This window comes from Triticum aestivum, chromosome 7D, assembly GCF_018294505.1.
Source record: "Triticum aestivum cultivar Chinese Spring chromosome 7D, IWGSC CS RefSeq v2.1, whole genome shotgun sequence".
In the NCBI taxonomy this organism is placed as follows: Eukaryota; Viridiplantae; Streptophyta; class Magnoliopsida; order Poales; family Poaceae; genus Triticum; species Triticum aestivum.
In genome coordinates this window covers 460735824-460746977 of record NC_057814.1, presented here as the reverse complement: position 1 = coordinate 460746977, position 11154 = coordinate 460735824, and the positions used below count along the sequence as shown (strand labels likewise).

Sequence of the window (11154 nt, the reverse complement as noted above, 5' to 3'; positions counted from 1 at the left end):
GGGACTTTCGGGATGAATCGCCGCCGTCTCGAGGCGGAACTTGGGAAGGAGCACTTTTGCCCTCCGGCGGAGCGATTCTGCCGGGGGAACTTCCCTCCCGGAGGGGGAAATCATCGTCATCACCAACAACCCTCTCATCTTTGGGAGGGCCATCTCGATCAACATCTTCAACATCACCATCTCCTCTCAAACCCTAGTTCATCTCTTGTGTTCAATCTTTGTATGGGAACCTCAGATTGGTACCTGTGGGTGACTAGTAGTGTTGGTTACATCTTGTAGTTGGTTACTATATGGTTTATTTGGTGGAAGATTATATGTTCAAATCCATTATGCTATTTAATACCCCTCTGATATTGAGCATGATTATCATTTATGAGTAGTTAATTTTGTTCTTGAGGTCACGGGAGAAGTCATGTTGCAAGTAATCATGTGAACTTGATATGTGTTCGATATTTTCATGATATGTATGTTGTGATTCCCTTAGTGGTGTCATGTGAACGTCGACTACATGGCACTTCACCATATTTGGGCCTAAGGGAATGCATTGTGGAGTAGTTATTAGATGATGGGTTGCTAGAGTGAAAGAAGCTCAAACCCTAGTTTATGCGCTACTTCGTAAAGGAACGATTTGGATCCAAAAGTTTAATGCTATGGTAAGATTTTATCTTAATACTTTTCTCGTAGTTGCGGATGCTTGCGAGGGGGTTAATCATAAGTAGGGGGTTTGTTCAAGTAAGAACAACACCTAAGCACCGGTCCACCCACATATCAAATTATCAAAGTAGCGAGCACGAATCAAATCAACATGATGAAAGTGACATGGTGAAATTCCCGTCCCTCAAGAACGCTTTGCTTATTATCAGAGACCGTTTTGGCCTGTCCTTTGCCTCAAAAGGATTGGGCTAACTTGCTGCACTTCTGTTACCATTACCGTTACTTGCTCGTTACAAATTATCTTGCTACCAAACTACCTGTTACCGACTATTTCAGTGCTTGCAGAAAATACCTTGCTGATAACCGCTTGTCATTTTTTTCTACTCCTCGTTGGGTTTGACACTCTTACTTATCGAAAGGACTATGATTGATCCCCTATACTTGTGGGTCATCACTCCTATGTCCGGGCCGTCTGACACCCCTCAAACTCGGAGGTAATGGAGGGCCTCGTTGGGTAGGCTTCTCTCTCTCTCCCTCCCTCCCTCCCTCCCTCTCTCTCTCCCTCTCTCTCTCTGCTGTTCAGGCCTTGTTCGGGTTGTCCGTCCAGACATATAAGGGGAAAGTGTGGGTTTGAGGGGGGCCGGATAGCCTGGACATATAGGGAGGAAATGGATGGCTTGGTTGGGTAGGCTCTTTTTTTCTCGCTCTTGTTTGAGCCTTACCCGGGCCGTCCACTCGGACTTACATGGGAGAGTGGGGAGCCTGGTAATAGATGCCTTGAATGGCAGCTGCCAATATCCCACTTCGTGATGTCCCATTTTTTTTGAAAAGGAGGAGTACACCCGGCCTCTGCATCTCTTGATGCACACAACCATATTATTAAAAAAATTCAAGTTACGTACAAGGTCTTAGAAAAAAGTGCGAATCTAATAATTTTTTTTGTCACAACTGGCAAAAATAGGATGACTAGACACATATGCTATTATTGGACCGCCATCCAAAGTGGTTATAAGTATCCAGTGCAGCCATCTCCCATCAGTTGCACCCAATATCCATAAGCTCCATGTGGTCTGCATGCCTGAGTAATGACCGCGTACGGATCCAAATAGATGGCCTGAAGATAACCTACAAAAAAATTATGATGATTTGTCTGTTAAAGGCAACATCATTCTGAACATTCCATATGGCCTAAAGTACAGTCCAACTTGAATATGTGCCGCTGTCTTAGACTCTATCCCGGTTAACCAAGCCCCAAATTAATGCAAAACCATAATGGGCGGCGGTACGTTATTCCATTTTACCCCAATTTCTACGAGAAGAGGGGAGACGTAATACTTCAACTTCAGTTTTTGAGTTAGGACTATTCATATACTCTTGTTCTTTTCTTAAGTTGAAAATTTGAGGGTTTTAGTGGCTAAATTGTTCTCTCATCTACAATCCTCAGTTTGCGTTGAGATTTTTTTTATTTTACGCTCTGCTTGGATTATCGTGCCGCTCGTATTTGACCGGTTTAAGATATAGACCTCGACACGTCGTTTTCCTTTCAGACGGAAACCAAGTGTTGACTGGCAATATCTATATCTATATCTATCGTAATAATAAAGCACAGACTGCTTCTGCCCGTTCACCGTCATTAAAAATGTCCTAAAAAGTTATAATATTTACCCCCACTGCCACCCGTAAGTGGCAAAAACGATTTGTTTTTTCCTTATGCTCGCCGCCCATCGTGTTTGGTTCATGTACACAACTATCACATCAAAATTAACAAGTGCACAAGCGTCCTACTAGCTTGAGCCTTCCTCTACCACCTGAGAGAGTGAGAGACCTTAGTTCGAGCTCTCCTTCTCCCTTTTTTTCTCCCTTTCCTCCTTGATTTCAGATTGGCGTAAGATAGAGCTGCTTGCCCAAGTGTCATCTTAGCAAATGGGCTGCACAGTGTTGCAATTACGGTGCAGCTACTTTCTTTTAATTTTTTCTCTTTTTTTGGCAGATTCAAGTACTTTTCAAAACATTCATACTTTCAAAACCTAACTTCAAATTTAAAATGTTATATATGGAAATCGCTCAGAAAAATGTATAGATTCCAAATATGATATTATCTTGCATGTTAATTATATCTAAAATTATGTTTATGTTGCAACCTTAATTGATACTCCCTCTATAAACTAATATAAGAGCGTTTAGATCACTAAACTAGTGATCTAAATGCTCTTATATTAGTTTACAGAGGGAGTACTTTTCTTTATATGGGGTAGATTTCAAATATGTTATTATCTTGCATGTTAATTATTTCTAGAATTATGTTTATGTTGCACCCTTAGTACTTTTATTTGAATGGGGATTATTGAAAATGCATATTCGTTATGCATGTCTATACCGATTGATTGTTTTCGATATCTAATATGTTTGCAACCACATTAAGTCTTGACTTGGATTACAGTTGCAAACATATATATCAACAAAACAAAAATATGCTCTTATGTGCATGCTATCATTGAATACTAAAGTGTGCTTTGCTATTTCCGGCCTAATGCACTGTTTGTTGAATATCACTGAGGAGGAACGTAGCAAAGACATGAATTGATACTGGCAGCTAGGTTTTTTGTTGTCTAATAAATTGGACACAACTTCAGTACACTTAAAAAATCGTCCAATCCTTTATGTTTGTGTACAACACCACTTATCACGTTGTTTCTTGTATCGTATAGTGATTTCAAGTGATTTGCTGATGTTGTCGAGTGTGTATGAGGGGTGATTTTTTTTTTCTCCCATGGCAACGTAGGGGCATGTTTGGCATGTTTGCTAGTACACCTATAAAATAAATAGCGTATAAACTTGCACCCATCCTAAGCGGGCGTTAGTGTACTAGTATATGGGCGTGAGATGGAGAATGGCGTTTTGGAGGCCGAGCTCCATGGAGGCTTTTATTTTTGAAAAATTCAAATTCAAACTTTTATGTTTCAAAAAAAATCTGAAAAAAATATGCGCGTATGTAAGGATGTAACTCAAATGTGTGTAAAATTACATAATGAAATACGTTGAAATGCGACCTGAGCAAAAAAAAGACAAATTCATGGCCTGAAAGGATGAATAGTATCATGCGTTAAATAGCGCCATATTTGTCTTTTTTGCACATCCCTCATTTCAACGTATTTTGCCCTGAAAATTTACACACATGTGTGTTATGCCTTCATGTATATATGTACTTTTTCAGATTTTTTTGAAATGTAAAAATATGAATTTCAATGAAATTTGAATTTTGAATTTGAAGGCCTCCAGTGAGGTCGGTCAGCAAAGGCAGTTTCCGCGTGAGATGTTCTTTTAATAGCCCGGTGGACATTATCACATGCAAACAAACTGCCAAATGTGGAGTAAACTGTAAACTGGGAGGCACAGTGATGCGTCGCAGGAGCAAACTAATAACCGAGAAATTTCCCATTCAAGTTCCCCAGAATGAGCTACAACGTCATCTGAAACTGTACATGAAACCCCTAACCAAAGCTAGCTAGGCAATTATCAAAATCCTACTCCTTTTCCTTTCTCATATCATCTCCTGATCTCCCTCCATTTCCCTTCTTGCAGAAGATGCGCCACTGAATCCACCGCGGCAGTGCCCTCGTCAGGCTTCCTGGCTGCCCGGCTTGATGAGCGGCTGCTGCGACGTCTTGGCCCACTCCTCCGGCGGGCTCTTCACCTCCTTGAGGAAGGCCACCACCTCCTTCATGGTCGGCCGCTCCGCCGGCGCAGGGTTCACGCAGAAGATGGCGATGCCCAGCGTCTGCAGCATCTCCTGGACCAGCTGGTCCGGCATGCCACGCAGCTTGGGGTCCAGGATGTTCACCGCCGGCTCGTAGCTCCCCATCTTCTTCTTGGCCCACTCCACGATGTGGAGGCTGTCGCTGACCATCGGCTCGATGGCGCTGCGCCCGCTCAGGATCTCCAGGAGCACCACGCCGTAGCTGTACACGTCGCTCTTCTCGGTGATGTTCGCGGTGTAGCCGTACTCTGAAATGGGAAGGCAAACGTCAAACCATTGTGCCATGAAACTGAAATCATCTTTTATTTTATTTAGTACAGTTAGTAGAACAATAATTGTAGTTTGTAATGCTTCATTTCAGTATAAATTACGCAAATCAACACAGTGATGCGCTAAGCATTGGAATCAACAGCATGGAGTCAACGTGCTTCAGTGAAGAAGGATGCTTGTGATGTGAGAAACTCTAGCAGTACTACTAAGTAAGGACAATGTCAGTTAATACCTAGTCACCCGCTTAAACTACAAGCAATCAGACATGGTCATGGATGAAGAACCATGTTAAGCTTACTAGAAGCAACCACAGGTCAAAGGTTCTTGCTTAGGTAGCAGCACTACCCAAATAATTCACGGAGCTGTGGGATCAATTGGTGAATGAATGAACACACTATCTGTCTAAAGTTCTAAATGCTGAAGATAGTAAGAAAAATATCTGTCAATTGGTGAATGAATGCACACTATAAGAGGAGATAAACACAAGTTAGTGCCTTAGTGGAAGTGACTTGCCTGGAGCAATGTATCCGTAAGAACCGGCGATGCGCGACATGGCATGATGATAGTTGGGGGAGTTCATTAGCTTGGCCAGCCCAAAGTCAGCCAAGTAGGCCTCATACTTGGAGTCGAGCAGAATGTTGTTGCACTTGACATCCCGGTGGAGTATCGCCGGGACGCAGTCATGGTGCAGATAGGACAGCCCCTGCGCCGCGCCGACGGCGATCTTGTACCGTGTGTCCCAGTCCAGGCTCCTGTTCTCGCCGAGGAGCTCCTGCAGGTTACCATTGGGGACGTAGTTGTAGAGCAAGAGCTTGACAGACTTGTTCGAGCAGTAACCAAGCAGCTTGACAATGTTCCGGTGCCTGATGTGACCCAATATCTGAATCTCAGCAGCGAAAGCGTCGATCGGCTCCTCCTTGGTCGTCTTCCAGAGCTTCTTCACCGCGATGATGTCGCCGTTGGGCATCTCAGCTCTGTACACGACTCCTGAGCAGCCTTTGCCGATCACATTCTCATCCTTGAGGCACTCCAAGATGTTGTCCACGCAGAAGTTGAGCTTCTGGAATGGCGTGAACGTCCACGGGTACGAGAAGTCGTTGCCGCCGGCGGCCGACAGGCTCGCCTTCTTCTCACCCTCGAGCCTCCTGCTTCTGTTGAACAGTATCCAGACCACGACAAGCAGCAGAGTGATCGAGCCTAAAACGGCGCAGACAAGGATCACGGTCCTGACGGTCTTCAGAGTGGTCCGACGAACCATGTCTGACGCACAAATGTGCCCGTCATAGGACTCACACAGGCTGGGATTGCCGGTGTAGGAGTTTGACGACAGCGTCTTGAAGAACGGCGTCACCGGGATGGCGCCGGAGAAGTTGTTGTATGAGATGTTGAGGGACGTCAGGCTGGTGAGCGCCCCGAGCACCGAGATGCTGCCGTACAGGCCATTGCTCGACAGGTCGAGCGACTGCAGCTGCGTCAGGCCGGACATCTCCTCCGGCAGCTCGCCGGCGAACCTGTTCCCGCTCAGGTCCAGGCTGATGCTGAGGCTTGACAGCGCGCCGATCTCCGGCGGTATCGGGCCGGAGAAGCTGTTGTTGCTCAGGTCCAGCATGGTCAGCTTCTGCAGGTTCTGAATCGACTTGGGCAGTGGCCCAGAGAGCATGTTCCTGCTGAGGATGAGCTTGTTGAGGTAGCTGAAGTTGCCGAAGCTCGCCGGCATCTCGCCCGTGAGGTTGTTCATGCTGAGGTCAAGCTGCTCCAGGTTCATGAGCGCCCCGAACTGCGGAGGGATGGACCCCGTGAAGCTGTTGTTGTGCACGTCGAGCAGCTCCAGCACCGTGATGTTGGCCAGCTCGGCGGGGAGGTGCCCGGTGAACCTGTTCGAGTACAGGTCCAGGAACACCAGGTTCTGCAGCTTGCCGATCTCCCTGGGAATCTCGCCGGCGAGCAGGTTCTCGCCGAGCCGGAGCCGGACCAGTGACACGCAGTCGGCCACGCTTGGAGGGAGCGGCCCCGACAGCGCGTTGCCGAGCAGGAGCAGCTTGCTGAGCTTCTGGAGTCCGAAGACCTCGTCGGGGATGCCGCCGGTGAGCCGGTTCTTGGACAGGTCCAGCGCGTACAGCTCGGTGCAGTCGCCCAGCGACGGCGGTATCGAGCCGGACAGCGCATTGCCCCAGAGGAACAACACCTGCAGCGCCTTGAGCTCCCCGAGCTGCGCCGGTATCTCCCCGGAGAGGCCGTTCTTGTCGAGCTGCAGGGCGGTGAGGCTGCTGCAGTTGCTCAGCACCGCCGGTATGCGCCCCGTGAGCTGGTTGTCCGATAGGTGCAGCTGCTCGAGCGCGCCGAGACGCCCGAGCGCCCCGGGCACCTGGCCTGAGAGCCGGTTGCCCGACAGGTCGAGCACCACCAATGCCGAGCAGTTGGAGAGCTCCGGCGGGATCTTCCCGGACAGGGCATTGCCCCAGAGCAGCAGGCTGGTGATCTTCTGCAGCCTTCCGAGCTCGGGCGGTATCGGCCCGGAGAGCTTGTTCATGTGGAGGTAGAGGTTGCGCAGCTCGACGCACCCGCCGAGCGCCGCCGGCACGGGGCCGGACAAGCCGGTGTCGTACAATGCCAGCGTTTGGAGGTTGACGAGGTTGCCGAGCTCCTCCGGGATGGGGCCAGATAGCCCGGTGGCCGCGCCGCCGAAGACGGTGAGGTTGGAGAGCGCGCCGAGGGAGGACGGAATAAGGCCCGACAGCCCCGGGTTGCCCCCAACGCGGAGCTGCTGGAGCGCGGTGAGCGCGCCCAAGGACGCCGGGATGGTGCCGTTGAAGAGGTTGTCCTGGATGCAGAGCACCTCGAGCGCGGAGAGGTTGGCGAGGGAGCGCGGGATGGCACCCGTGAAGCGGTTGGAGTTGAGGAACAGGTACTGGAGCCCCGACAGCGCGCCGAGCTCGCCGGGTATGGCGCCGTAGAGCGCGTTCGACGAGAGGTCCAGCACGCGGAGGGCCGCGAGGGACGCGTAGGACGGCGGGATGGTCCCGGAGATGTTGCAGGTGGAGAGGTTGAGCAGCTGGAGCGAGGAGAGCGAGGCGAGCGGCGGCGGGAGGGTGGAGAGGTTGAGGAAGGTGTTGGGCAGAGAGAGCGACACCACCCGGCTCTGCGGCGAGCAGGTGACCCCCTGCCACGAGCACGGCGTCGCGGCCGACGGGTCCCAGGACGGCAGCACCGGCGACGGCGCCGTCGGGAGCAAAGACAGCAGCGCCTTGCCGTCCGGGGACAGCGCCGCGGCCGGCCGGAGCACCAGCGCGGTCACCAAGAGCGCCGCCACCAAGAACCGGGCGCGCCGGTGCGCCATTCTGATCCCGGCGATCAAGAAACTCGCCGAAAAAGAAAAAGGAAACGAACGTTCCTTTCCCACCTATCCGATCAGCAGCGGCACGGCGAGCTCACCGCCGCATGGGACCGGAGATGGGGCGACGAGTAGGAGATGGGGGATGGTGAGGCATGTGGGAGTGGAGTGCGAGGAGGAGGAGGCGGGGCAGTGACCAGTGAGGTGGCGGGGGAGCTTTGCTTTGAGCTGGTGGTTGCTTGAGCCGCACCCAAGACGCATATGGAGGAGGAGGCCGGGAGCGGAGACGCTGCTCCCTGTCTGGCTCTCTTGGGCTCTTTTGAACACACGCACGCGCGCACACACACACTCTCTCTCTCTCTCCTCGGCTGCGTGTGTGGTTGTATTTTTATCTTCGGGTTAGCTTAAACCCTTAGAATCGGGGTTAGTGGTAGTAAAACCTCGCTTCTCCTGGTCTTATCTGCGCTCCTTGGGAGCGGCGAGTAGTTAATGGTGGCTACGGGTGGTCTCCTCCACTAGGTCGGGGGCTAAAGCTAGCTGGTAATGTAATGTCACTGCTGCTGAGTGCACTTGTTTAACAGCAATTTTGGTCTCGTCTTGCTTGCCTCTAGCAATAGCAACAAGCATTTGTTTTCTTGCACTCACTGTTGAAGAAAAACTGAGCTCAAATGCATTTTGTGAGCAGTAATAAAAAAATGTGTGGTTAGGTCTTAGTCGACTGAGATTCAACCAAGTCTTGATCAAGTGATATACTCCCTCCGTTTTTATTTACTCTGCATATTAAATTTGACTGAAGTCAAACTTCGTAAAGTTTGACCAAGTTTATCGAAAACGATATAAACATTTATACCATAACAAATATATATGATGCGAAAGTACATTCAATAATGAATTTAATGATATTAATTTGTTATTGTGTGTCTTAATATTTTGGTTTATAAACTGTCAAAGTTTACAAACCTTGACTTTGACCAAAGCTAATACGTAGACTAAATAAAAACGGAGGGACTACTAGCATATAAGAGGGGGCAAACTAAAAAAGTGTACGAACTTCCATGCAAGATCAAATGAATATAACGTCGACTGAGACACAATGAAGTTTCAATCGACTGGGACTTATCAAAACTGTAATAAAAAATTAAAAATCAAAATCATTTTTGACAACTAACATTTCTTGTTTCTAATGGTTCAGACAGAAATATCAATCACATTTGTCCTTCACAAAATGGGAAAATACTGCATGAAAATCCACATTCAGTGAAAACCACGATGAAATGATGTTTTATTGCCATGCGAAGTTTCAGACTCAAATATGAGATATTAAGAGTGTGATGTTTAATTGCCATGCGAAGTTTCAGACTCAAATATGTGAGCTATAAAAACAAAATTAGCATTGAATAGTTCCAAAAAGTAATGTCACTATTCATTGCTAAATTTGTTTTTTACATAGCTCACATCTTGTAATGTGTTTGAACCTGAAACTTCGCATGGCAATATAACATCACACTTCTTAACAACTTGTATTTTTTTTCATTTTTTTCAAAACTTTCAACCATAGTTTCCACGAAGTTTTTATCAAACGTTGGTTCCTACATGATATTCTCCCTTATAAAGTACTCGTGTATAACATTTTCATTTTTCTTATTTTCCTAAGACATATTTTATTAGACTGTCATGAGGGTGCATTTGAGCTCAGGGTTAGAAACTCCATGTCTTGTCAGTAGCCCTACATTTCGGCGTAATGTAACCCTCCCAGAAAAGGAAGAGGCGATGAAGAAAACACGCGCCTCCTAGACTTCGGTGGTTCAGCCTGGCGACGGTGGCGCTACAACATCGTTCTTTTCTGAAGGTTTTACTGTTGGAGAACATTTCCCACCAAACTTGTGATTTCAATGCATGATTGCTGTGGATATGGTTGTTAAAATAACTTGTTAATCATCGGTTTGATCGCTTCTAAAAAACTTTTACTGTATCAAGGCATAACATCATGACTTTGTTATTTGCTGGTGTGATTCTCTATGTGTTATTGTTGGTTGTTTGCATTATAACTATATAAAAGTCGGACGTGTGCTCATTCTATTTTGTACCCCACTGGTACTTCATTTTAAGTTAGTAAATTCACTTTTATATTTATTTAAAAAGGTAGTAAATCAGTTGGATTGGTATAAGCAAAAGAAGACGAACCCTTTGGTGGCCCAAATTCTTCCCCGTTTTCCATGGAAAATACTGCTTCTTTTCTAGGTATATAAACCGGTTCATTCAACGGTGCCCCAAAAATACTTTGTGCTCTCTCAAAATGCTGCTCCTCCCGCGTGTACGGGAGATCACTATGTACTACCGTGACAAGCATGTGCGAACCGCGCTAGTGACAAGGGCCGTGTGGGATTGCGTCGGGACAAATAAAACGCATCCGGCCTATACCTATACCTCGGACTGGGAGCCGCGCCACGTGAGGACGACACAGCGCCGCGGCGCGCTCTCTTGTCCCGTCTCCTCATCATCCTCCTGCTCCGGCCCGGCGAAACGATGGCTCCTTTTAACGAAAGTTTTTCTCCTCATGACCAAACGTCCTTTCGATCGCTAGTACTACGTATAGCACGGGTCAAAGAAAGAAAGAAACGGCGTTGCTTGGCTGTCACGGGTTATTATTGGCAATCATCGGTTGCTTGGTTTGGTTTGGCCACGCAAAACATGGAGTGCTGATGCTGCTGGGTGTTGTTTTTGGCGGTGTTCTGGTACCGCTGCTGAGTACAAGAACGGCCCCGGGAAATAGGGGTCGTATCGGCGGAGCTGCATACAACTACTAGGACTAGGAGCATACCCGCAAAAAAAGAAGAAGAAGAAGAGAACTAGTACTACTAGCATTGCAATGGTCGCCTGCGCGAATGCACAAAATAAATTTGGATATTAGTACTCCGTATTCTGCTGAAATATACTACTACTAGCCAAAGAAGTGGGCCACTTGACACTCAAGTTCCCAAATTGATCTTCTCTGTTCTCGCAAAAAAAGAAAAAGATCTTCTCTGAGCTGATAACGTAGAATTCTAATAATTGCAGAATAAACAATACTATTGCATAGTATAGGGGAAAAAAGAAGTACAAGAACATAAAAAGAGACGGCTGCCACCCCCTCCTTCCTAAC

At 47.7% G+C, this 11154-nt stretch overlaps 1 protein-coding gene across 1 annotated transcript; it reads right to left on the bottom strand.

Annotated features, from left to right (window-relative positions):
* Positions 1 to 4062: 4062 nt before the first annotated feature.
* LOC123169125 (LRR receptor-like serine/threonine-protein kinase RGI5) lies at positions 4063 to 8386 on the bottom strand. Its single transcript, XM_044586971.1, has 2 exons — positions 5195 to 8386; positions 4063 to 4659 (listed from the first exon to the last, which is right to left on the bottom strand). The coding sequence occupies exons 1-2, from the start codon at positions 8016 to 8018 to the stop codon at positions 4274 to 4276; spliced, it is 3210 nt and encodes a 1069-aa protein (XP_044442906.1). The 5' UTR covers positions 8019 to 8386; the 3' UTR covers positions 4063 to 4273.
* Positions 8387 to 11154: the final 2768 nt, after the last annotated feature.